This window comes from Rhipicephalus sanguineus, chromosome 2, assembly GCF_013339695.2.
Source record: "Rhipicephalus sanguineus isolate Rsan-2018 chromosome 2, BIME_Rsan_1.4, whole genome shotgun sequence".
Lineage (NCBI taxonomy): Eukaryota > Metazoa > Arthropoda > Arachnida > Ixodida > Ixodidae > Rhipicephalus > Rhipicephalus sanguineus.
In genome coordinates this window covers 28,527,414-28,555,401 of record NC_051177.1, presented here as the reverse complement: position 1 = coordinate 28,555,401, position 27,988 = coordinate 28,527,414, and the positions used below count along the sequence as shown (strand labels likewise).

The window sequence follows — 27,988 nt, the reverse complement described above, 5'->3', positions numbered from 1 at the left end:
CCAACCCAATGTTTATATCAAGTTTCAGTAAACCAGTGCCCAGTGTAATGACAGGGATGTTTTTTATTCGCCGGCAGGGAGAGCCATTGCTTAGGCAGGGGCAGACAGGGCAGCGGCCTTGTCCCCAGCTGCCTTTTCAGCGTAGTCAAGGCCAGACGCGTCCTTCTTGGGCTCCTTCTTAGGCTCCATGATGGAGACGTGGTCAGGGAGTGGCCTCTTGGGACCAAGCTTGCCATTGGGATCACACGGCAGCATGATCTTTACTTTGATTCCCAAGACACCTGCAGCACAAAAGTAAAACAATATAGCAAATTGGCAAAATGACAGACATCACTCCGTACTATATTTATAGACCGTTTTCTGAAAGAACTTCAGTAAGCTCGGCAAATGAAACCCTGACCAAGACGCATATATTTCTTTCAGTCAAAATATGCAGAGAACCTGAAAAATAGGTAATGCTGATGACACATTCTGCTACACTGCTACCTGTCTGGCTTCTGCAAAAAATCTCAAACAATTGTTGCGGACTAACTGCTCACTAGAACAGGGGGGGGTGGGGGTGGGGAGCTGTATCGTACATAGCATCTTGCTAGCAGTAAGTACCAACTCCAGTTGACTTCAACAAAGCAACACAGCATATACTGAGGTTCTCGTGCTTGGATCAAATGCATAGTAGCAGCATTCACAGGAACAAGCTACCACACATTCAAATCTATAACATAATAAAGCATAAGTACTCCTAAAGCTAACATTTTGTTTCACCATCAACTGGGAAGCCAGCACACAGCCCATTTAAAGGACCCGTAAACAGGCTGCGACTTTTTTTTTTACACCCCCCAAACAAGCTCGCTAATTCGTACAGTAGACCGCGGCGATCACGTTTTCCGAATATTACAGCGCTGCGCGCCGCGCAGACCCTTCATTTCGAGAAACAATTCCCGCGCGAAAATTTGAAACCAGCTGAAACGGATGTTCTAAACCCTGTAACTTCCTTATTATAGAACGTATTCGCAAGATTATTGCGGCAGCATGTTCACATAGCAAAAGTGCACATATTTCCATTCGTTAAAATTTTTGGACCTCGGGGTTGTTTACTGGCCCATTCACCATCATAGTGGGTACACTGCTGTACTGTCTTGGCAAGGACGAGAATGTGTATACAGTAGAACCTCAGTGATACGATCACGGCTCGTACGAATTTTTCGGTAGTACCTGCCAAGGTCCATTAGGCTGCAATGTAATGGAATATGGCTGTTGCAAACCAATTTTCACCCCCGCAACGTTTAATACGAACAGGTGCTGCCCAAGCTGCCGCGACGACGCGGCATTCATGTGCGGCTGAGGCATGTGTGCCGCACCACCAGTTTGTCAGAAGCACGTCGTTGCGCTCTTTTTATTATTATTTTTCAAATTTTGATGTGCCGACACGTGCTGCTGTGGTTGAAGCAGTGTCGTTGCACTGTTTACATGTGCCTGCCACAAAAATGCAAGTCATGTCCTCACAATCAGACATCCTATGAAAGGTGGTGGGTGGTGGAGGACCAACAGAGAAAGTAGACGGCCTTGGCAAAGGAGCTAGGCCTCACAACGTCAACATGCACAATTGATGGGGGACACGCACGCCTGCCCACTCCCTATTTACACGGGGAACTCCAGAATTTTCAGTCAACCTCCAGATTGTGCAGGCGCAGCCGCAAATCTACCGAAAAACATTTCGAACACCACTGCAATAAAAATAACAAGAAATGACAGCATGTCTAAAGTTTTCTGGCCTACATTTATCGCATGCAAAGTGCTCCTTAAGTCACTTTTGCCGCAGTACTCTGGTGTTATGCAGAAAAGCGTACGAAGATTAGGAAGGGGCTACTAGCTGTGACGGGTCACAACACATCTGGTTCATTATGCGTGCGCACGCGCCGTCTAATGTCTAAGTATAAATGTATGCCAGCTTTCTTTTGTCGCATATTAATGTTCCATGTTTACTGTTGAAACGAGTATTTTTGATGACCCCGTGAGATGCAAAAGCTTTGTTTTGTTTACCGTCAGACATGCGATTTCAGCATTTTTATCTATGCAAGGCCTGTTGCATGGATTTTTTAGGCGGCCGTGCGATGTGGTGAGGTTAACGCTGCCAAAGCAAAGCAAGTCACTGATGCTGCAACGAAAGGTAGCCCTAATCAAAGAAGCAGATTCGAGGCTCAAAGCTTCCAGACGTCAAAACAACGCTGATTGTGTGGTTGCATCGTGCGAGAGCAGCCCCTTCCAGTCACAACATTGACAGAGAAGGCCTATTCTCTGGACTTGGCAGTGGGCTACACTGATCTCGCCTGCAAGATCGGCTAGTTTGACAACTTTCTTAAGCCAAACAATGTGGCGTCACGCACAGTGATCACGGAAGTGTCGACGCAGCTACTCAACGGGTGATGACATCAGCCGAAACAAGAAACATGCTTCGTGTTTGGGAGGCGGCCATGCTGCTCCAGCAGTAAACGAGACAGTCGGACCATGCCAGCAGTGCTTTATCGCAACTTGATACGAAATAAAGTCGAGTGCAGCGGCGCAGATGATCGACATATGCGATGTGTTAAGCAACTCAAGAAAGCTTTGCTAGGGGCTAGTGTTACTGAGAGGCCCCTTAGCCTGTCTTTCTGCACTAAATAAAAAGGCAGTGCCAAAAAACACAGCTGGTTGATAGCTCTAGTATGTCATTATTTTTCTTTAAAACCTTTACAAAGAGCCAGTTAGGTAAGAAACTGGCCAGAGAGGACTGGACTTCTCCATGGAATTTGCACAACTTTGCCTATTCTGAAGATCTGCTTATCTCGAAATTTTTTCTGGTTTTTACTACTTCGAGTTAACGAGGTATTACTGTATGTGCCAGAGCTTGGGTCCACCGGTATCGCCGTGCCATGGGACCTCGTTTCTCCAGCATTGTCGAGAAAGAGCTTCAAGAACACGGGGCTGTCGAACACGCTCGACGGAACCGAGGACAATGCACTTTGGGAGGGTGGTGACAGCAGCCAAAGCGATGATTCTTAGTCGGACGTCTCGACCAGTGATTCTGACGACCGTGCATGATCGGATCTGGCTGGTTGAAGTACGTGCTAATTCTGTTAAATAAACAAGTACCCTTCGTTTGCGCTATAATTTATTTTCTTTTTTAATGTATTATACCGTGCGTGTGAGGACTATATATTGCACGTTATTTCAGATGTGTTCACAAAATCTCCGCATAATTTGCACACCCCCTTTTCGAAGCTCGAAATTCACGAAAAAAAGCGCGCAAATTATGAGAGTAAATGCGGTACAAGACACTCACAATGGCAAAAAAGCAATGATTATTCGCTAGGTGGAAGGTGGCCGACCTCAATCCGAAGTTGCTCGGGAGTTTTTGCCGAGTTGGGCGATGATGAGATCGTCCTGAACCAGCGCAGGTGGACGACATTGGCTCCGATGATGACGCGCCACACACACCACAGCGATCAAATGCGAATTTAGCGCAGGCCAACAGTGCAATTGTCGACCTAGAGCAATGGCCAAGCACTCGCTGAAATACAGGCTTAGTTGGTAGCGCGTAAGTGTGTGTGTGTGAAGAACACCGACAAGTTTTTTCAGCCACTGGGCCAATAAAGGTGCTTTTTTTTTTTCTTCTGGTGAATACGTTTTTTCAGACTCTCAATTATTCGGACTTTTCAACGGTTCCCGCCAAGTCTGAATTAACAGTCGGCAACTGTTTTTCTTTCTATTATGTGCGTTGTTTTGCATCTTACATACACGGCTTAACAAGGAGCGGTGGGACTAATGAAGTCTTCGCGAAAAGGCCTAGCAGGCAACACTCTGCCTGTAGCAGTGGTGCACAGTTGCCATAGGTGCCTCTCAGCATGCTGGTGTAAGTGTATTGCTAACATTGTCAGACCAGCCACTGTTTTTTGATAACAAATTCCTTCAGCACAGCCATAAAACGAGGACGAGTACACTGACACAAGTTTTTGAGTTTTCTAATGAAATCAAGATGGAGGCACTTGCTGGCAGGAAAAACAAGAGATGGCTCAGTGATACTAGTATACACCCATGCTCCTTTTTGCGCTATGTGCCAAAAAAAAAAAAGAAAAAAAAAAACGATTTCTTTTAGGCAGTTCTACAGCATTGTTAGTGAAATCGTCTTGATACAGTAGAATCTCGGTGCTACAAAGCCGGCTGAAAAGAATTCGTAATTCACTAGAACCTCATTGATAATCGTTTCCGAAAAAAAGAAAAAACGCGAACAATAAATGCACGATCCGAATCCAGTAAACATTGAGGCTGAAAAGCCCCAATGGAAGTGCAAGGACAAAAAACATTTACTTCTCAAAAAACACAGAGGGACTCTTCGATTTTCTTACTCCTGGCATCTTGCTGGCACCCAGAGGTCAGACACCTACCGTATTTATTCGAATATAGGTCGACCTTTTTTTTTCCGAAAATGTTGCTCATAACCAGCTATCGACCTATATTCGTGACCAAAAAATCTTGACCTATATTCACGAACCAAAAGCGCCGAGCTTATGGCGTTCAACTGCCGCGCCCACTGTTCTTCAAGCAGTTCCTGCTACATACGCACGTTATATATCATAAAATCTGGAATAAAGACCACACCCACCCCCCCTTTTCCGACTAAGTAATTAAGAAAAAGGTTATTGATGGTATAGCCGCGTACCGCCTTTTCAAAGCCCCCGCGAAATGCAGCCGCTCCGCCCTGTTTGCGATGAAACCCACGATTTCCCTAGGTAGGCCGTGAAGTCCCTAGCCCGCTAGCCGTGCTGCGGTGCCGCCTTCCGGCGCGCAGCCGCACTGGCACTGGCCTGAGGCCTCGCCGCCTCGCTCTGTGTTCGTTGTACGATCGGCGTGACGGGGCGACTGCTCGCATTTGCTTGTGCGTCGTTGCGACGATGTCACGTCGGCAGAGTTATACAGCTGACTTCAAGCACCAAGTGATACTTTTTGCCGAGAACTCGAGCAGTTGTGCCGCGCAGCGAGAGTTCTGTGTAAATGAAAAGCTGATTAGGGGTTGGCGAAAGCAGCGGGACCGACTTCTCGCGTGCAACGGACGGCATCGTGCTTTTCGCGGCCCAGCAACCAGCAGGCATGACGCTCTGGAAAAAGAACTGAGGCTCCATGTGGAAGAGGAACGTGCCAAAGGCCTCCCGGTTTCCTGCGAGGATATTCAAACGAAAGCCCGGCAGTTGGCACAACGGGACGGGATTGCTCGGTCAACGTTCAAGCTAAGTCGGGGCTGGGTGCAAAAGTTCATGCGGCGGAACGGCCTGTCTCTTCGTCGCAGGACAACTATCTGTCAGCGTTTGCCGGCAGAGCATGAGGAACGGCTGGTAGAGTTCCAGCGTTACGTGTTAAAACTCCGCCGTAAGAAAAATTACATTCTGGGCCAGATAAGGAACGCTGACCAAACCCCAGTCTACTTTGACATGCCCAGTCGCACGACAGTCACAACCAAAGGGGCAAAGGACGTGCGCCTGTTGATAACAGGTCATGAGCACACACGGTTTACCGTGATGCTGTGCTGCACGGCAGATGGGACGAAACTGCCGCCGTACATTGTATTTCGCCGCAAAACCCTCTCGAAAAATGAGCAATTCCCCAAGAACGTGATCATCCGCGCAAATGAAAAGAGGTTTATGAACGAGGCGATGGTGAAAGAGTGGCTCAAAGTGGTTTGGATGAAGCGGCCGGGAGCAGACTTACACCTGCCGAATATGCTGGTCCTCGATTCATTCAGAGGCCACATCTGCCCGTGGGTGTCAAGGAGGCCCTACACAAGGCCAACACAGACCTGGTCGTCATACCTGGCGGTATGACGTCCCAGCTACAGCCACTTGACGTAGCCGTGAACAAGCCCTTTAAGGACCGGGTGGCAAAGAGTGGCTCATGAAGGAGGATGCCGCCATGACACCGACGGGAAGCCGCAGAAAGGCTTCCCTCAGTGAAGTTGCGACGTGGGTACAGTGTACTAGAACACTGTAGAAATGGGTGATCGACACCAATCGACGCGTGGAAGGACTTGCCTGCAGAAATTATTGTCACTGGATTTAAAAAGTGCTGCATTTCTAACGCGCTCGATGGCAGCGAGGACGACGTCCTTTGGGAAGCCGCAGATGCCTGCGAAGAATCCGACGACGACGACCTTCTTAGCACATCTGACGAAGATTAACTTGTAAATAAAGGTGTGCTAAGTTTCAATTTTTTCTGTTTTTAAAAAAAAAACATGGGTCGACCTATATTCGAATATTTTATTTTTTTTTCTCGTAGAACACTAAGTAGGGGTCGACCTATATTCGTGCCCGACCTATTTTCGAGTAAATACGGTAGTTCCGGTCCTGACAGAAAACAACGCTGTAGTCACGTGTATTGAAATCCCGAGACAACCCAGATATTGCAAAATCGAACGCAGAGACGAGCGCAAACGTAAAGAAACGCTACCGCCGCAGCAGCAAACGAAACTTTGCGCCGCTTGAACGTCGGTTCTTTCTGCATTGCCGCTTGGAAATATGTGGCTAGGTTTGCTAAAAAGCTGAAGCGATATTCTCAGGCATACGCAAAACGAACGCGCTCTGGGAGAAAAGTGTGGAGGAAATGACGTCTTATCAGCCATATACACTGTGCACAATGGCGCCGTTGCTATAGTTACGAGGCGCGACGTGTTGTGTAGCCGCGGCGGCACGTGCGTTTCTTTAGGTCTCGTACGGAACCGTGGCAGAAACAACAGCCTCTATTCGTTCTGTGTGAAGATTTTGACGGCCAGCATGGCCGCCTGCCTTCGGGTCGGTGTGTGGTTGACAGAGAGCCGAGGCAATGGCTGAGGGGGCAATCGAGTAATTCGAAGACACGGAGGGGACGATCTATCAAAGCACAGACGACGCGGAGGGGGAAATTAGGCACTGCGGAGAAGCCGTCACCGCACGGCGGCAGTCTGCCACTTAGCACTTCAGAAGTACACGAGAGGGCCCTTTTTGCACAGCTGAAGGAGTTTCTGGCTGCAGAACGTATCATACGACCGCAGTTTCCCACGGTGCTGAACGTTGCTGCCGAATAATTGTATTTTCTGGGAACGTATTACACATAGCTCTCTGTTGGGTTAGCTTGTTTTCGCGATTGCAAGCATGGAAGCCGAGAAATCGTACTAAGCGGGAACGTATCAAGGAGATTCTACTGTATTCCCTAGCCAAATTCCATTGTGTCTAATGGGCCGAAATTCGGACGTACCGAACTCTTCAGTGTCACGACCGGCAACACGAACTTGGGTACCGAAACCATCAAGTGGTGGCCTTGAGTAGCGTGCTCTGGAAGCTTCGAAAATACACGTGCGGCCAGTGCACACACAGTCAGAACTGTGGTTTTCATTTGTCACAACCGCTGTGGACGAAACCATGCTCGCTATCGACGTGATCGCGTAAGGCAACGACGAAACTTCTAATACAGTAAATACAGTAAAAGCTCGTTAATTCGAATTCCACGAGGACGCTGAGCAATTTCGAATTAAACAAAATTAGAAATAATGAAAGTGAGCAAAAATGGATGGATTTCGGAAGTGGGGGCACAAAAAATATTTATTGGCCAAAAAAGTCGGTAACGACCATCTGCTTCTTTTCTCTGAATGCCAGAGCTGCTGCTCTCTGTTCCAGCGCGCGGACACGGCGCAGGGAATTCTCTTCACCCTCTTCAAAGCTGAAGAAGAGACGCGTTAAGTGCCTCCATCACCTCAGAAGCTAACTGGCGCACAGGCGCTTCGTCATCTTCGTCTTCCTCACCTTCTGGCTCTTCAGCAACAGGCTGCGCACCGGCTACTCGAGCGATAATGTCCTCATCAGTCAGGGCACCACACACCGGTGCACAGGTGTCAACTTCAACATAATCGGCAAAACGTACGCCCTGAAGAGTGCCGCGCAATGCCACTGGCATGAGCTCCTCAGCCCCATCCACCCCGACGTCACAACTATCCTGCGCACTTCCAGCTGCAAATCCACTGTGGCGGAAACAGTTTGCGATTGTGGTCGCCGTCACCTGTTCCCATGCGTGCACCAACATGTGCATGGCAGTGAGCAGCGTAATGCTGAAGTCTTTCCTGTCGCCCGCGCACAAAATCATTCTCTCCAGCATGTGACGCCTATAAAAGCACTTGATATTCCTTATCACACCCTGGTCCATTGGCTGTAGGGCCGCAGTCGTGTTTGCTGGAAGGAACACTAACTTTGTTTCTCTCAGCTCAACGTCGACTTTGTGCGCCGAACAGTTGTCGATGACAAGAAGAACGCGTCTGCCGCCCAGTTCCATTCGCCTGACGAATTTCAATAGCCACTTCCTGAATAGGTCACTTGTCATCCAGGCTTTCCTGTTTGCGGTGTACTCTGTCGGGAGTGACCGAATGTTTTTGAAGCACCGTGGCTTGTGCGCTTTGCCAATCACAAAAACGGGGACCTTTTCCGTACCGGTCATATTTGCGGCGACCAGAACAGTGATACGCTCTTTGCTGCGCTTGCCACCGGCACAGCTGTCTCCCTTGTAGGTGTCTTGTCTTGTATGGCAACTTGAAAAATAATGCTGTCTCGTCAGCGTTAAACACATCCTGTGGCAAGTAGCTCTCCAAGTACTGCTGCAGGGTGTCGCTTCTCCAAGTAGCGCATGTTTCGGCGTCCACTTCCTTTGCCTCGCTGGATAACGTGCGGAATATGAGATTGTTCCACTTCCTGAAACGATGGAACCATCCCTCAGAGGCGACAAGGTCTTCAATGTCCAAGCGCAGGGCGAAATCGGCTGCCTTGGCCATGATGATAGGTCCGCTCAATGCGATACTCTGGGCTCTCATTTCTTTAACCCAGATAATCAAAGATGAATCCAGTTCCAGGAATTTCGCTGTCCTTAGCCTTTTCCGACTGGTGCCAAAATCCTCGGCTTCATAGGCGTTTTCAATGGCCGTCTTGTTCTGTATGTATGTTGACCGCGTGCTCGGGGGTATGCCGTGCTTCCTTGCAATTTCATATTTGTTCGACTTCCCTTGGTCCACCTCTCGCAAAATCTTCACCTTCTCCTTGACAATCTTCGCACATTAGTGCTTGCGCCACGGCATCTTGCTACTTTGATGCGGAATAAGACGGCGTAGCTGGCGTGAACAAACAACGTGCTCGAACAACAAAGTAACGCTGCTAGGTACGGCCTAGGACTACTCCGCCACTCCACTGCCTCAGCCTCTCGCGTATACAGTCTACTCTCGTTACAACGGACCATCATAATCCGGCAAAATGAGTCCGTTTTATCCGAAGCCCGTAATATCCAAACTTCGCGGGGGGGGGGGGGGGGGGGGGGGGGGGGGGGGGGGGTGGATTGCGTTACCGTGTGACGATCGCTCCGATTTCGCTCAGCAGCAGGCTAGTTCTGCTGGTGAACGCTGAGTGCATTCACCAGCATGTTTAGAAAAGACTTAATCACTAGCAACGGTTATTAACAAAATTGCAGCGCAGTGCCGTTACAGTAGATGCAGGGACGCCATGTGGCTCCTGCTCAGCAACGAAACGAAGCTTAGCCCGATAATAAAACGTTTCTAGTAGGCTTTTTCATACGCTCCTTTTGATCGGCTTCGAATAAATTCTTATTTGTGAGGACGGGAAGGCATATCTGCTGAAGTGGGGACGCCTATTGCCGGGAGCGCAGCCCCCCCCCCCCTTCCCCCTCCGTTCCAAGGATCGCCGGACGGCCCCAAGTTCATCTGAGAGTTCTGAACTGAGCAGCACCAAGGCACCTCTCGCATTAAAATTCTAATTTGACAGCAGAACTCACCTGCTCGGAGCACCGGAACGTCTTGCTTTCAAAACATAGGTCGCGATGTCTAACAACGTTACTGCAATGAGTGACGAACATCTAATACAAATCACAAACTTTTTATTTACAGTTACTTTGAAAAGAAATTAGTGATCAGCGATTGGCGAGCACCCTTAACGATGCTGTTATCACTTTGCGCCGCATTTCACTCAGCTGCAACACTTCAACACTGCGATGTCCGCCTGCTTCTCACCGTGAGCGACCGCATTTACTATCTTGAGCTTGTCGGTCATTGATATTTGCTTCCGCTTTCTGGAGGCCATTACCTCAAAATTTGCGAACAGACAGAACAGTCAAGCACGGGAACACGACAAAATAGCGTCAGCTAGCTACGTCCGTGCATAACCATAGTCGCCAACGTGCTCTCAGACTGGCTTGGCTGGAGGCTTGGCTTGGCCGGAAGCCACCAATGTTGCCAGCTGCCATTTGAAATTGCCGTGGCTTTAGCTCGCGGAGAGCGGCGTGGTGAAGTCTGTTATCAGCCCGCGTCAACATGGCAAAAGTCCGCTTTATGCGCCCAATTGCGACAAAAAGTGCCGGTAATTTCGTCCACTGTAGCCGATAGTCCGTTGTATCACGGTTCGTTAAAACCGAACTTCGCTCCATTAATTTAATACACAGACCAAACTAATAATGGTCCGTTGTATCCGAAAGTCCGTTGAATGCGGGTCCGTTATAACGAGCGTAGACTGTAGTACAAGTGGCGCCAGCTAGCAGGAAGGCGACAGAACAAAATTGCTCCCGTGCTTTTGGAGGCCATACTTTGCTCGCCCTTTGCTCGGAGGCCACCTGAAGCACCGAGCCCCATCAAAGCTCGAAAAAACCGGTCGTGCCACCTATCGTTCGTCCGTAAAAGCTTCCACTGGTGTTTGACGACGATAACGCTCGGCGGCGCGCGTTTCGAATTATCCGCAGAGGCGGCAATTTCTGTTCGAAATGACGAGTCGTTTTACACATGGTCTCCTATGCACCGCGGACCGGACTGCGGAGACCATTTCGAATTATCCAAAATTTCGAATTAACGAGGTGTAAATTAACGAGCTTTCACTGCATACATACGCACCCAACAGTCACTGAGTCAAAGCAATGCTGCTCAACGTTCGTATCACTGAGATTCTATTATATAACGTAGATTAGGCATTGCAGATGCAGAAACAAATGCTTTGAAATAGATTTTTATAGCTTTATAATCCAATACAAGCCTGATCCTCCTATAAATGCCAGTAGTGTGAATGACGAAATTGCTGCACAGTTTGTGCATGATAGATGGGGCTTATCTGAGCCACCGAGAGCAGTTAAGTGCAATCGTAAGCTACAGGCTTTTCATATGGAAGATGAGCCTCATAAAGCTTGTGTTCATTGTTAATGTGCAAGTCGGCTTGTTTTGGATCGTGAGAATTTAGTACGCCGCGAATATCTTGCACGTGGTCAATAGATTCGTATCATCTGGATTCTACTGTATATAGGACAGTATGCTGAACCATGTCTGGCTCTGTGCCAAGCCCCAACGAATCGTACTTCGCCAAGGCGCTGTTGACACGAGAGCCGCCACAGAAGTGCGCTATTCCTCCTGTCGTGGCTCTGTATCCCAGAAGTGGGGGAGACAGAGTCGTAAAGGGAGGTTCTCGATGGTGCCTGGTAAATGTGGTGTGCTCTGTATCAACAGCTTCACTATGAATGAAGACTTGATGGCACCATAATGCAAATATATCTGCTTAACTAAAAACTTCCACCAATTTTATCCACAGTAACAAGCTGGCCAATACCCGTGTCAAACGAGCACATCTGGAATGCCTTCAAGCGACAACCTTCAATATACAACTCTATTGACTCAGTTGTGGTGCTACTACACGTCAGTTTTGAAACGATGTTGCGTGTCTCAGGCATTTCTTGTACAGTCGCTGACCGTTTATTCAGACGCTGAAAATTCAGACATGCTCGTTTATTCGGCCACCTCCGCGGCACCGCCACTCGTCCCGTTGAAGTATATAAACTCATGACTGAAAATTCGGACGCCCCACAGTCCGCCGTTCGATTTTTCGGACTTCAGCTGGCTGATCGAGTGCAACGCCATGACAAGCTGTCTGGGGCGCTATTTTGTACGCGTTCTGTCACAGAATGGAGGCGGGACTGAATGGAAGAACGAGAGGGAGCAAGCAGCCAATAGCTAGCTAAGGAATTTGGGAATGTTTTCAGCGCTTACAAAATACCGCCCCAGCAATGTTTACAATATTTTTGCTGGGTTGCCAGCACTGAAATGTTGCACTGGCTATAACTGAAGATCGTGCCAGTGTCAAAAATCCACGGAGAAATTACTGATCTTGAAAGCTATGTTTGTTGGCTACATGTAACGGTTACCTTTTGGTTTTAGCCAGTCAAGTGTCCATTGAACGGCTACCATGGCCGAACAGCAGGCCAAGCCAAGCCAAGATTGTAATTAGCTCGGTGTGGCGTTTGAGGTGAATGACAGCGCGTATGAGTACGGCGCGGATTCAAATTCTGATAAAGAGGGTACGACAACAGAAGCGCTGCAACATCAACTAGCCCAACGTCGTTTCCATTTGGCGTGTGAGGGTTCGCATTGTCAGACGTTTTTGTGGCTAGGCCTTATCTGCGTCCAGAGCCCTGAGCTTTGTCTCGCTCCCTTGTTTGTTCCTTGGCGTGCGAGGCTGAAATTGCCACTCATTCCATGTGCGCCGTCGATGCACCGTCAGAACTAAAGAAACGCGGCAACTACAAGGCCTTAACGATGGCAAAAAAAGCCGCGATTGTTCACCAGGTGGAAGTTGCTTGGGAGTTTTTGCCGAGTTGGGTGATGTGATCATCCGTCAGCTACTCGAGCCAGTGCATGCGGACAGTGACTGCCGTGATGACGCACCTCCCGCACCACAGCCATCAAATGCGGATTTAGCGTAGGCCGTTGCAGTGCTATTGATGACCCACGGGGGTGGCAAACATTGGTTGAAATACAGGCTGACTAGGTCGCGTGTAAGCGTACATGTGTACAGGCGCACACTGACAAGTTTTTCACGGCCGCTCGGCCAATAAAAGCGTTTTTTTCTGGTGAATCCTTTTTTTCGGACTCCCAATTATTCGGACTTTTTGGCGGTTCCCGCCGAGTCCGAATAAACGGTCGGCGACTGTAAAAATATTGTGGTGCTGCAGATTATTTTTATGTCACCAAAAGCTAAAAAGTACGAGTCCACTTAAAAGCACCAGAATTTTTTTACATTTTTGACATTTTAATAAATTGTTTTACATGTATGTTTAGTTCTTTGAGTTGTTTAGTAGCAAAACTGTTGCAACATTTGCACCGCTCAATGCAGCTGCAGTTTTCCATACCCGCTTATATTACTGACTTGGCAGCCTTCGAAAGCGGCTTGTAGTGGCTCGAACATGACCTTCAGTCAAAATAACTAAGTTTAGAAGGCCTTCCAAACAACCATGTAAAATGGGTATAAAATTGACAGGTTGCTGAGGCATCAGCATTAAAGGAACCATGAAGAGAGATGATACAGCACAGTAAAACCTCATCCTCGTTAATTCAACCCCCGTCAATTCGGGCGTGTCGTGTGGTCAGCGAGCGAGTCATTTTTATTGGAGTGTCGATCATCGATCGAAGAACCTGTTCCTATCAGCAGCAGCACTCCTGATGGTGACATAGACTTGAGAAAAGTTGAAACAGAAAGAAACTCATTCCTTCAAAGCATGCATGTGGAATAATTATATTCTATAGGTAGTGCTGGAAAGCACATGTAATGTTGCAACCACACCACAGCGTAACAATTTTTCATTTGCACCACCGTTACTGGCAGCACTAGTTTCAGTTTTAATTGGGTACTTTGGATTTCATATTTTGATAAAGCGGGTCAACCTACAATCTTGTCGATCGACTGTAAGTTGACCTACCAACTTTGGATTTAATATTTTGATAAAATAGGTTCGAGCTACGACCTTGTCAGTCAGAACTTCATTACATACCTTGCCGCAGCAGCACGTGACGCACCGCAGTCTCGACATAGTCGTTTGTTGGCTCTCCACTGTGGATCATGAGCCCATCCACGAACTTCATGGACTTGGCTCGCTGGCCACGCAGCTTGCCAGAGACCACCACCTCACAGCCCTTGGCGCCGCTCTCCATGATGAAGCGAAGCACACCATAGCATGCTCTTCGCACAGCCAAGCCTCCAATCAGCTTGTAGCGCAGGGACTCGCACTGGGCGATGGCACAGAGGCCACGAGATGCCACCTTCTCTGCATACAGCTGCACGGGAACAAGGAAATTACCTAAGCTAGCTGCCAGGCACGTAGAAACGTTAGATAGCACCATCGTACCCAAACAGATGAGTTGTCTCGGACTATGTAGCTGAACACAGCTTGGAACGAAGGACTTATTTTACAATAATGTAATTTAATGCCGTGCAATTGCAATTCTGAAAACAAAAAAAAATATAGTAGTTCGGTGTGTTGTAACGGCACTTAGACTGTCCGTTCAAAAAAGATCTGCTTGCATCACTGCACATTCAACCTTCTTCGGTTATTGCTCTATGCCTTAAAATGAAATTTCCACTGGGCGGTTTTGCGAGGTTTAACACAACAGTATGTTCTTGTTTAGTTTCATAACTCCAAAAAATTCACTAGGTCCCTCAAGCATTCACCTAAGATGACTTGAAGGCAAAAGTCACACGGTCCTTAAAAGGACACTAAAGAGCAAAACGATTTTTCTCGCATTAGTAAAGCAGCCTTCCACGATACCAAAAACACCACGCTTGCTGCGAGAAGACGCTTAATAAGCGAGAAAACGCGCAAAAAGAAAATACAGGTGGCGACGCCACCTTGGAATTCCCGCACCATTTGCCATGACGTCGATATTTTTGACGGCGCCTGCTTGGGCCTACGTAGTTCGTAATCGGTTAAATCGAAGTACATTGTCCTCCGAGGGGGCCAGAGACTTGACATAACGAGTTTGTGGAAATTTCGTCGAGCCAGTGGCGCCAAAATACGTTAAATGCTCTTTGAAACCTTTTACGTCACGAATTACAAAGTTCGGCGCGAAATTTAAAAATGAAACTTTCAACTTGGCTTTCTCCTCTCATAATAAACCTATAGTGGTGAAATAAACTGCACAAGAGTTCTTCGAGCACACTTTATCAATCTAAACCAATTCATTGTTTCTCTTTAGTGTCCCTTTAATGCATTTGCGCAAGATGACCGGAAGGCTAAAGCCATTTTGTTCTCCTACTGCAGCTTTTCAACAACTCCATTGATGAGTCCATCGAACCCGCATGTGTTTAGCGCAATAATGTACAGATATCTAATGCACAATGTCAGTTTGCCGAGCAGGTACTTATGTCTGCCTTTCCCAGCCCTTCTCAAATTTTGTCTTGGGTGTAGAGCATCATGTTTCAATTCACGCTTGTGCACCGATTCCTCCTCGTCAAGGGAGAGTGCTTCGCTGCCAATGCTGAGGACAACTCACAGGGCTGACAACAGTGTGCTCCCTTTCTGTGGGTCTGCCTTCTGCAGTTATAGACCTTATCTAATCCACAGCTAAGTTGGCTTACCATCATGGCTGCAAGTTGCCACAGGCCGACAAAGAAGAGGTCACCTGTTTTCCAGACACACATTCCTGTTAAAAATGAACTTTAAGACCAGGCTTTCTGCTTGAATGCATAGCCATTCCTCCAATATATTAACCGATTTCTGGTACAAACCACTACAGCACACCTGTGCTGTAGTGGTTGTTTTGTGATGTTTTTGTGATGTTTTTACACGCCAGAATCACTACTATGTGATTATGAGGAAGTTCATAACAGAGACCTGAATGTACTTGAAGAGTAGGGATTCCCTAACTCGCACCTATATCCAAGTATACATACATCAGTGTTTTTGCATTGCGCACACCCATCATAATGCAGCCATGGCCAGAAATAGAACCTCTTCCCTCGTGACTGCAGCATACCATCTTAGCCACTAAGAGATCAAAGCAGGTCAAACAATACAATAACAGGACTGGCTCGTAAAGAAGGAATAAAACAGGAAAAAAAAAACAAAGACTGACAAAAATCCTGCCTTGTAATGACTTTGGACAGTTCACAGTAGCACATGTTGCCCGCTAACATGTGTTGTGAAAGCACTCAAAGTGGAGCTGGGTGTGTCCAGATAAGATCGAACACGAGGTCCCGGTCACCATTCCCGATTCTGATGAAATTTACTGTAGGTCTAGGCACTACACCCAGAACAATGGTTTCGCAGTTAGTTTTGCGAAAGAAAAATTGTTCGCCTGAAAAAAAATATACAAATTTTGACCGCAAAAAACGCTTTTCCGCAATTTCGCGATTTCTGAATTTTGAGCGCACCTAGGGAAAAAACGGTGCACTTCTTCGTCACAATATTCATTCCTCTTAAAGAACAAGTGAAATACAATCTCATGAGTCTATTATTTTCCTTGCTTGTCGAAGCACATTTGACGAAAAAAATCACAAACTTGGCAAATCGCACAAAATACCTGTATTTCATGAATTTATTGCTGCAAGCAAGTTAAAGTGAGGATAATAAAAATCGGTACATATTAACTTTCATACTTTCGCTCTCTTTTAAGATAACTTGCGCGGTTTTGTCGCGCTCCGTTTTACTTCATAATTGGGCTGAAACGTAAGTGATTTACCAAAAACGCAGAAATTTGAAAATGATTTTCTCAAAACGGCCATTTTTAATTTTTTTTTAAATCCCTCTGATTGACGTCAAGGACGTCGTCTACCATTGTGCAGAAAAAAACGTTGCATTATTTTGGTTGCTAACAAGTTATAGTGCGTCAAATGAGACCATGCCAGCCTAGCGGCCGCGTCATTCGTTATGGGCTGAAACTCGGATATAAGCTGCCCAAAATACTTGTACGTGACATAATCACAAATCAACAGCTCCACACCAACAAATGCGCAGCCCGGTGTCAAGGTTCAGCAAACTTTGTCTTGGGATCAGCCGCTTGACAAACCCGCAGCAGCGGCCGCTCGATACTGCGGGCACTCACATTACATGAGTGCCGCTTCGACTGCGGATGAGCTCCGCTTGCGGGCCCAACTACGCTCAGAGGACAAACGAGAGAAGGAATTCATCACTGTGAAAGTTAAAGGCCGTTAAGTGCCAACAAATGTCATAGTATGCAACGAAAACTCTGCCGGCAATTTCCCAGTGAGAGCCTTCAATACAGCACAGATGTATTTTTTTCCCTGCTGTTATGCCCGAAGCCGCATAATATCATGACAAACGCTCGACTTGCGTTGAATATTCTATCTGCAGACGCACAACAACACAGTATTCTAAAAGCGGTTCTTTAATGAAGTAAAGGACTTGGACACACTTCTTTTCACAGCCGGCTGACACAAGTGTTCTGGCACGAGATGAACAACTGCAGTTTCAGTTGCTCGACCATCGGAAGCACGTATGACAGCTTTCTTTAGATGTCAATGGCTTTCTTTTGTGTCATATGTTGCTCATAGAATGAACCTAATTATCTTTAGGGCTTCAGAAGAGAGAAAGCAACACATGAGCGCACTACTGGAGGCGCTCACTGGGAAATTGCCGGCAGAGTTTTTTTGAATATTATGACATTTGTTGGCACTTAACAGCCATTAATTTCACAGTGATGCATTCCTTCTCTCGTTTGTCCTCTGAGCGTAGTTTGGCGCGCAAGCGGAGCTCATCCGCAGTCGAAGCGGCACTCATGTAATGTGAGTGCCCGCAGTATCGAGCGGCCGCTGCTGCGGGTTTGTCAAGCGGCTGATCCCAAGACAAAGTTTGCTGAACCTTGACACCGGGCTGCGCATTTGTTGGTGTGGAGCTGTTGATTTGTGATTATGTCACGTACAAGTATTTTGGGCAACTTATATCCGAGTTTCAGCCCATAACGAACGACGCAGCCGCTAGGCTGGCATGGTCTCATTTGACGCACTATAACTTGTTAGCAACCAAAATAATGCAACGTTTTTTTCTGCACAATGGTAGACGACGTCCTTGACTTCAATCAGAGGGATTTTAAAAAAAATTAAAAATGGCCGTTTTGAGAAAATCATTTTCAAATTTCTGCGTTTTTGGTAAATCACTTACGTTTCAGCCCAATTATGAAGTAAAACGGAGCTCGACAAAACCGCGCAAATTATTTTAAAAGAGAGCGAAAGTATGAATGTTAATATGTACCGATTTTTATTATCCTCACTTTAACTTGCGTGCAGCAATAAATTCATGAAATACAGGTACTTTGTGCGATTTGCCAAGTTTGTGATTTTTTTCTTCAAAAGTGCTTCGACAAGCAAGGAAAATAATAGACTCATAAGATTGTATTTCACTTCTTCTTTAAGGGGAATAAATATTGTGACGAAGAAGTGCACCGTTTTTTCCCTAGGTGCGCTCAAAATTCAGAAATAGAGAAATTGACGGAAAAGCGTTTTTTTGCGGCCAGAATTTGTAATTTTTTTTCAGGCGAACAAATTTTTTTTCGCAAAACTAACTGCGAAACCATTGTTCTGGGTGTAATGCCTAGACCTACAGTAAATTTCATCACAATCGGGAATGGTGACCGGGACCTCGTGTTCGATCTTATCTGGACACACCCAGCTGTCAATTCAAACGGTGTGTTGCAGCATCTTTACAGCTACTAGTATATTTAGCTGAAAATAATGAGAGGGGAAATTCTAAGCAAATTAAGGTAGTAAAAATACTCTCATTAAGATCGAGTAAATGTAGTAATGTAATCTGTTAAATTCGAGAATTGCTCAATTATTTCCCAGGGCAGTAACTGGTACTATATTACCTTTTTGAAAGTAGTAATTACTTTTTTTGTGTGTGCAACATCTACAGTAAAAGCTCGTTAATTCGACTCTCGTTAATTCGGAAAATCGGTTAATTCGGACACGTCATCTGGTCCCTGTAAATATATGCATCACTCTATGAGACTGGGCGCTCGTTATTTCGGACAGATTTGACCGCAAATCGGATAATTCGGCGACTTTCGGGCCGCTGGCGAGGCTCGAAAACGAAAAAAGAACTATTCGGAACAAAAGTGAAGCTCAAACGCAGCATCGCCATGGACATCAATTATCGGCTTGGCTTGACTTGAGACTGATTGAACGCCTTTTCTTCGCGCGTGATAGCGTGTGGGTTTGGCGCGGTGTCATTTTTGTTGCTTTGCCGGCTTTGCTCCCGTTGGTGTGCTGCATCGTTGAACGCCGTTTATCGAGGAACAATTCAGTACGGCTCCTTTAGCTTGATCGTTGCTGGTGCTTTTGTGCTGACTTCTCGTGTGAACACACTCTCCGCCGATGGCAACGCCGGCGAAGCGGCCCAAGTACGAGGCCAAGGACTTCACCACCAAAGTAGAAATTTTGCGTGCCCTAAAAAATGGGCTCTCCCGGCAAGAAGCTCCTGTGCCATGACGTCGGCAAACAATACGACGTGAGTCTCCTGAGCGCAGTTAGCATTCTTTGCGTATGTGTGGCAGAGCACGCCTGCGCACGCCATTGCCAACTGTTTCAGGAACAGTGGCTTTGTTGTACCCGACTCCAGCGATGCTGCAGTGGCCGAAGTGTCGCCGAACGACGGTGCCGATGACTGGCAGGATTTCGGAAGTGTTATGCCTGATGCAGTGACACTCGACGATTATATCGGCATTGATGGCGTTGCCACTGCCGGCTCTCTGACTGATGAGCAAATCGTCAAGGAAGTGATGCATGGCGACGAATCCGAGAACGAAGAGCCTGAAGAGGAGCAGCCACACTATGAGCCACACAGGCCCCCTCGTACTGTGAAGGAAGCCGCGGAGGCCCTCGTCGTCCTTAAAGAATTTTGTTTTGGCACTGCAGACAGCATGCTAGCTGCTGAGCACCTTGAAGGGCTCAGAAAAATTGTGTCCGCGCGAATTTCTGCTCGAAAACAGAGGCGCATCCGCGATTACCTGTAAAGTAAAGGTATGTTGAAAAAACTCTTGCATTTATTGTGTTTATTTCGACCATTCGATAATTCGGACATTCGGTTAATTCGGACATTTTTTCCGGTCCCTAGAAATCCGAATTAACGAGCTTTTACTGTACTACATTTCCGATGTGTAGCAAATCTGGCCTTTTGTGCGGTGTATGTATACAAGCCTGTCAAGTGTGCCCACTTAGGAGCAGCAAACATATCAGATAAATGGCGACAGGTGCCTTTAAATAGTATTTCTACTTCATATTATCACTTCGTATACTAAAGTGCTAGGATAGTGAAGGGGCTCAGAGTGTAAATGTTCAGAGCATGTCCAGGAACAGAACACTGCCAGCACACAAAGCACTGATAAAAAAAATAAAAATGTGAAGCAGAGAAAAATAGCAGGCATCAACAATTACAAGCAGAGCACTGGGCGAAGACTCTGCACCAAGGCTAAGCTGCCAGGCAGCTGAACTCAAGCAGTCAGCAAACACACACACAGCTTGCATTTTTGTGCGAAAGAAGCTTGATACTTGAACATATGGAAAGCAGCACCGCATTTTCGTTTTCTTGTCATGCTACTCCTTTCATATTTCATCATTTGTCCCAACATTACTTTTTCCACATTCTAATCGAGATACAATGGCTAAGCAAACGAGATCCTTATGCTGCAACAGCTTAGCTTTGGCTGGGGTTTGTTTCAACATCCCCGACGGCATCGTGACATGCACCAGTCCAGTTCAGACTTCTATGACTCTTTAAGCTTACGAAATAATGTGTGTGCTTAAACCTAATTGATCTCACAAATGGCCTACATGTACAGTACTCACGAATTGAAACAGGACAATTTAGGGCCAAGTACACTCAAACCTCATTATAACAAAGTCACATCTGCCACGAAAATAACTTCGTTATATCCGAAAATTCGTTATAAACGTTTATTGGTAACACTGTAGCTATGACAAGACTATTCTTCATTTACTTCGTTATAACCGATAATTCGTTATATCCGTGTTCGTTATATCGAGGTTTGAGTGTAATGCACATACTTTCGTTTCCACAACCTTCAGTTCGCGTTATATCGGCATAATTTCGACGAACACGTAGATCAGAGGCAACACTATCTTTAGTGACCAAATTCATCGCAACATGACTTGGTTATCTCTAGTAATTGCGCCAACCAGTCGCTATACTAAAACATTTGATGCGTTTAAATCCGTGAGTACTGTACATTAATGATCAATCACACACTACAGAAACTAAACCCAGAGCCCGTATCTGTCATACAGGTCTATTTCAATGACACTAACAACACAGCAGAATCGGTGAATAAATAACATGATTACTTACACATCAACATTATGACAGGTGAGCCCCGAACCACCCGCCCTTTTTTTTTCATGGGAGCATGCCACTGTGATCAATATTGCAAGATTTAGAAAAATTTAGCCAGTAGCAGAGCAGCTACCGATAGTGGAGCCTCAGTGAACAGTGACATGAGGAGCACATCACAGGGACAAGGTCAAAACAGGCTCCGGAGCCAGGGGTACACTACGCATCTCAGCAGCAGTATTCGTGTGAAAGCAGTGCATGTGAAATAAAGCCGCACCCGCATGTTGAAGTGCACTTCAATCCCCATGAACGTGAACATCCAATTGCTTGCATGTGAAATAGGCTTTAGACCCAGAAACAGGTGCCCTTTTTCATGCTGTTCGTGTGGTCTTATGGCACTAACCCAACCTGGCCATATTCTTAGGCTTTTTTCTCATGCAACTGTTACAAAAAGCCCAGTTCACTCATGCCACAACTCTCTTGACATGCACACACACCATGCAAGATGCACAACAGAGAACTTGTTGTATAAACAGGCCTTCATGGCCTTCAAACAGGCCACACAAGAGACACCACTGTGCACAAGCTGCTATAGGCACCTGTCATTGACCAGAGAGCACGACATGGCTCTTATTTGTCTCCTCAGTATCACCGGCATCGGCTGCTGGGGATACCGAGAATATGAGCTGTTCGTCTGATCCTTGCGATAAACAGCTGCTTTTTTTTTTGGAGTACAAACCACAGCAGGCTTGTACATTTCAACAGGGCTTGCTGCTGAGCTAGTTGGTTCATTACTTGAGAAAACACTGTAATGACGCAAACAAGAAATATTTCTTTCCATAAACGAGTGAAAAGGCCTAGCAGGCAAACACATTGCCAGTAGCAGTGTCTCTTACAAGCAAGGTACCATGTTCTTATTCTCTGATCGACTTTTATTTCGATGCAGGCACACTTCTGTCTCTTATACCCAATTGTCTGTTACATCAATGCCACTTACACTTACAATGGGGGTTCAACTTTATAGCTACCGTAAAAACCAGAATATAGGTCGAATTTTTTTTTCAAGAAACACCCCTACAAAGTTGACCCCCCCTCTTATACACCAGTCATTGGCAGAAAAACTTCGCCAGTCTGGCCACTATAGGCAACTGAAGTCAACCGTCTCCATTGCCATCGCAATCATCAGTGTCGCTTTGTTTACTACCAGCCTTGTGCTGTTGGTGGTCTCATTTCGCGCTTTTCTTGTTGTCTTGTGAATCTATTTGGGCTCCGACGAGCTTTTTTTTTCTTGTTCTCAACGGGATCACATCACGGCGTGCAGCGATCAGAAGAAAACTTTCTTTCCGTGCGAGACCACAGCTTATCTAGAGTTGGAGACGAAGGTTGCACAGTTTAACCAGGAGCCGCGCTTGCGTCGTGATTGCTACCGGGGACCTCAAAGTGCATCCAAATTATTGCTGTCAAGACGGTTGCGACGTTTTACGAAGATAATGCTTGAGACCATCTTTTGGCTTTCTGCCATGTGGAACTTATGTGTAAACACACGTGTAAATAAACGGCATTTTCACTGTGCGCCACTTGAAATTGTGTTTGTTTCATGGTAAAGGCGCCTTCTGATACTTTGGCCGTTCCATGTACTTTTTTTTTCGATTTTCAGTAGTTAGAAGTGGGGGTTTGGCCTATATTCCGGTCCGACCTATATATCGGTTTTTGTGGTAACTTCGTCAGAACTTCCACTGTTTCACTGTTTGCATTTTCCTTCTGCGTGGCCATCATAAGTGAGGACGACAGGCACACAAACACAAAACTTGAGTTTTATAATGAAACCAAGATGGAAGCGCTTGCTGGCTGGAAAGACTAGGGATGGCTCAGTGACTCTGGCATTTACACGTTATCTTGAGATCCTTTTTCACCATCCGTGCTGAAAAACTGGCTTCCTTTAGGTAGTTATAGAGCACTGTCAGTGAAATCGTCTTGATATAATGTAGATAGCTTTCTTCGTGGTCTGATAAAAAAATCGGATCCCCCTATCAATACCGGTAGTGTAAATGATGAAATCACTGCAGTTTGTGCATTTCAGACAGGGCTTATCTGAACCACCAAGTACATCAAAACGATTGGATGCTATGGCCATTTATAATGGAAGTTAGGCCTAATAAAGCGTGTGTTCATTATTGATGTGCAAGTGCTTTGGATCACATGAATCAAGGATGGCATGAATATATTGTGTGCGGTCAATGGATTCATGTCATCTAGAGTACTGTATACAGGACAGTGTGCTGAACCATGTCTGGCTCTGTGCCAAGCCACAACGAAGTGTGCTTCAGCAAGGCACCACTGGCACGAGAGCCGCCACAAACAACTGTGCTGTCCCTCCTGTCGTGGCTCTGTATCCCAGAAGTGGGGGACACAGAGTCGTAAAGGGAGGTTCACGATGGCGCCTGGTAAACTAGGTGCGCTCTCTATCAACAGCTTCATCGTAATGCATACATAAAATCTGCTTTATTAAGCTTTCACTAATTTTATCAGCTCCGTAATGCATACATAAAATCTGCTTAATTAAGCTTTCACTAATTTCAACAGCAGTAATAAGGTGACAAATACCCGCAACTGGGGTGCTCAAAGGAATGCAAGGGAGGGCAGCAAACAAGTTGTTTCCGGCAATGCCTGTGATCGGTCAACAAAACTGTACTGATCTCAAAAAGGAGCCGTGAAAACTAAAACTCACGCACACTTTCCAAAGCCTGCGACCGGAGAGAATACTGCAGCGACAGCACTGCACGCCGCAGAATATAAACTTCGCGGTTAAGCAAGGGCGAAAGTGAAAGCACGAGCTGTGCATCTGACAAACTGGAACTAGTCTGCACTACTGTGTAGCGAACCCCACAGCTGTAATTTGTAGTAATACCCCATCATACTGCATGCTATTGTAAAACCCATCTAATGTACTTTTCACCTATAACGCGTAGCAGTCGCCCTTTCACTACCATGAAGATGGACAAACAGGGTCGCTGTTCTCGTAAACCCACAACTCAAGTGCATTGAAACAGGTGCAACTCTTGGAGACATCTGAAACCCGCAGGTAACTAGCACTTTCTGCACGCAACACTGCACATCACAGCGGCAAGCAAGGCGGGCAGGCGACTGCGTTGCGCGAAAGCTTCATGTTGCGGACTTGTTTATCCATTGCTATAAGTTCTTGGAAGGGCCACGCATCCAGAATACGGCCCCCGCACGCATGGCCTTGGAAAACTTGAAGCGGGCCTGCGGCCTGACTGAAACACTGTCACTATAGAAGCGTTACAGCCTCTTCACTGTTACTGTGCCCTCTACGAACTGGGCCATAAAACGAGGAACACAGTGGCCGCAAACCTCTCGAGCTGCGTGGACGTTCCCTTTTCTTTGGTGCGTCATATAAACAAGTTGTGTCGTTTTATTCACCTTTTCTAGTCATTTTTTTTTTATTTTCAAAATGGGTAGAGGCAGTTTATCGGGAGATTTATGGCTGTGATTGTGCAATTGGGAACACAGGTCAGAAATCAGGGGTCTCCTGGGCAAATTGGAAGAGTTGGCAGGTATGAATAAGTGAATTAAGTACTTGCTCATGACGTCATTGTTACACTGGCTGTTGGTGATTCGAACGTCTCACAGCACAACAGCAAGCGTACTGTCCGAGTGCAAAGCGACCAGAGTATGCAGTGCATACTGGCGTCTACGCAGTGGCCAGGCTTGGCTGTGGCTACTTGAAATATATGATGTGTTAAAAGTCCTGTAAACTTTTCTTGTGTACATGTTAAGCACAGCATAATATTTAAAAAATGCAACCTTGTGTGAAACGTATTTTTTTTTTGTTTAATAAGGCTTATTCATAGAGCTCAGCTGCGGTATGCCTCTGCAGCGACACAGTTACAACATGTTGCCACTGCACGATAAACGACGCGAGCAACGGACTTGGTTAATGCTGCTGGCATGTTCAAACCACAAAGGGAATGTTCGCTGAAAGCTTCAGTGTAGATAATGCTGCACACATCCACCAAGGATTCAATAGTAGGAACTACTGTCTATGTCACTGAAATGCTATACTTCCCCACCAACCGAGGGTGACAAGGTGTGTTCACTTATTACAGGCATAGAGTTTCCTACAATTACCTAGAGGGTACTCTGGCGGTGTAATCGTTCAGCCACCATGGGAATGATGGGTAGTACACGGAGTTGCCTAATCTTCGTACTTACGGCTTTGAACGCACTTGTGGGTCCGTTTATTGCTGAGTTTTGGCGTTCGTTTCGGATTAAAGAATGGACCATCGTGAACTTCGTGAATTGGTGAGCCTAAAAAAGGTTAAAGTAGTGAAGTGGAACCGCTGACTTTCGCTGAACATCGTCTTCCAACAAAGCGGAGCCAAACGGAGCCGAAAGAACGAAGTTTAGACAAATCTGTGTACTACCCATCATTCCCATGCTGGCTGAAGCGCCATGCATTGCAGCTCCCATAGACACTAGCGCCATTCCCTCTACAGGAAACTTATGATTACAGGTATGTCAGCAGCACCATAACATTGAAAATACTCGATGGCACCCTCCCTTTTCTGGTTTTGCTCAATAGCCTATTATACTCGACGACAACTTATCTTGACATTGGAGCGAAGGCTACGGAGGCGGGGCTTCCGCACATTCGTGTTGCTCCGCAAGTAGTACGGCAGCTTGCGGCTGATTTCGGTTTTGCTCGCTCGCATCGTTAACGCGTTTAGAAAACATATTCACGAATAATGTGAAGGGAATGTGAACGGGAGAGACATTTCGATTGTTCAGAGTACATTGTAGTGTCGTATTACGAGTACATTTTTCTTGGAGAACTAAATGGTGAGTTTGCGGCCGCACACTGATCCACTACGTCACGGACGCCATGTTTACTTTGGAAAACGGGCATGCTGAAAAGGTGGTGCTGTCTAAGAAATGGAAAGAAAAGGAAGGCATTCTTGCGAGGTGAACAATAACTGTATTTTACCTACGACTTCCCGCAACTGTTTCAGTCTCATAATAAATAAAGCAACATTTATTTCAGCAAGAAAAACGAGAAAATTATCAGTAAACGTAAGTACTATTTCTTGGCGCGGTAGCAGGCATGCACTTCGGTTCTGTAGCTTCCACAGTGCTGTCAAGGAAAGTTGTCGCCGAGTATAGTATGCACCAAAGGTAACAATTTGGTGATTGCTGTCTTTCGTGATAGTTTCACAATATGACCCCTGTACAAATCCTTGAATAGGTACCAGTGCTTTGAACAACTTGTCCAGTATTTTACAATGCTGCACAAAAGACGACCAGCAGCATGGTACAATTCTTTAGAATCAAGCCTTTGTGCGCACATCCTGTATTGAAGCACAGCAAGCATATGTACACTTTACACAACAAAGGAGAAAGTGATTAGCCTTTATGTGCAGCAGGAGTTATATGGAGAATAATAACGCTGAAGTACTTGTCTGAGGATTATGCAAGTGAATTAGCCTTGTCTACACATTGTACACAAAGTGACCATATTTTTTCTCCCACGATTATGGCAGTTTCAGCACATTTAACATAAAACGTGAATTCTGTTTAACACTACAATTAACTTTTGCTTTCAAAAGCGAAAAGCTTCGTGGTAAACTCGCAAAATCCCAACATACGCAAGTCTCTGGAGGCAGCTTAATACCATAACTAATGTTGCTTGGATCGCACAAACTGAAGACAGAACTAACGCGCTGTCAACTTTTGCGGCTGTCAAAAGCACCAACCACATGTAACTGTTACAACGGCTTCAAAGTTTTATAATAATGTTTCACCAATGCAGCGAGATTCATGCTACACATTTCGCATCAAGATGTGCTCACCTCCACGGTGCCTTCGGGGAAGTTAAACCTCTTCTGCACGACTGAGGTAAGTTCTCGGATCCTTCGTCCCTTCTCACCGAGCACGGACTGGGTCCGGGTCGCTAGGATGATGATCTCTGTGTTTTGCGGCGTGACCCGGACTTCCACGCCAGAGTAGCCGTCTTCGGCCAGTTCTCTCCTAAGGAACTCATTGAGTTCGGCCTTAAAGACTCCATCCGCGACGAACTGCAAGCGAATTGAGAGAAAGGCATGCACAGATTTCAGTGTCTGACGGCATTTTGTCCGAAGCGCAGATGGGTAGAAAAGCCGTGCATTCATTCCAGGCAAACACACATTGAAACAGCAAGAACATGCATAGGTCACGCGCATCATTACACTTAGGGTAACAGCAAGAAAAACTATCATTCTGACCACACGAGGCAATGCGTAAGGCCAACTTGGGCAGACCAAAACCGGTGTTCCGACAGTACACTAAATAACACTACCACAGATGTGCAACAGGTGGAAGCAATTACGCCGCAAGTATTCTGCAGCTTAACGTATATGTTGCGGCAACGACGTCAGTGAAAACATGCTCAACGTTACACTACCGCGGCTAAGGACCGTCTTCAACGAAACGCGACAGGCTGGGTGACCATTCCCAATCGGTTTTTATCATGCAATTTAAACACTTCCACAACGCAGCATTATTGCGGAACGCTGCAGGAGGCATTATGGCTGATCTCTAAACCCTTATTTTATCTCCAATTTAATGATTACACCATTAAAATAGCGTGACTTACCTTCCTTTTCTTACTGATCGGGTTCGCCATGTCTGCTGAGAGACCGGAAAAGACTCTCCGTGCTGCGATGTTCCACTTCCTCTACCGCAAAGCCTTGCTCTTACGTACAACATTCTTTGCGGCGCTAGCTGCCAGCTACAATCACATTTTGACTGTTTAGTGGCGCTCCCTTACGAGTAATTG

At 46.3% G+C, this 27,988-nt stretch overlaps 1 protein-coding gene across 1 annotated transcript; it reads right to left on the bottom strand.

The window, feature by feature from the left end:
• Window positions 1-78: 78 nt before the first annotated feature.
• On the bottom strand, window positions 79-27,936 carry LOC119382617 (40S ribosomal protein S3). Its single transcript, XM_037650397.2, has 4 exons — window positions 27,806-27,936; window positions 27,024-27,248; window positions 13,849-14,131; window positions 79-281 (listed from the first exon to the last, which is right to left on the bottom strand). The coding sequence occupies exons 1-4, from the start codon at window positions 27,833-27,835 to the stop codon at window positions 91-93; spliced, it is 729 nt and encodes a 242-aa protein (XP_037506325.1). The 5' UTR covers window positions 27,836-27,936; the 3' UTR covers window positions 79-90.
• Window positions 27,937-27,988: the final 52 nt, after the last annotated feature.

Excerpts from the sequence above, each read along its gene's own strand:
- LOC119382617 (XM_037650397.2), bottom strand. The coding sequence starts at position 27,835 with ATGGCGAACCCGATCAGTAAGAAAAGGAAG. Across the intron at positions 27,249-27,805 it reads CGATCAGTAAGAAAAGGAAG|TTCGTCGCGGATGGAGTCTT; the intron begins GTAAGTCACGCT and ends ATTCGCTTGCAG. Across the intron at positions 282-13,848 it reads TCACGTGCTGCTGCGGCAAG|GTGTCTTGGGAATCAAAGTA; the intron begins GTATGTAATGAA and ends TTTGTGCTGCAG.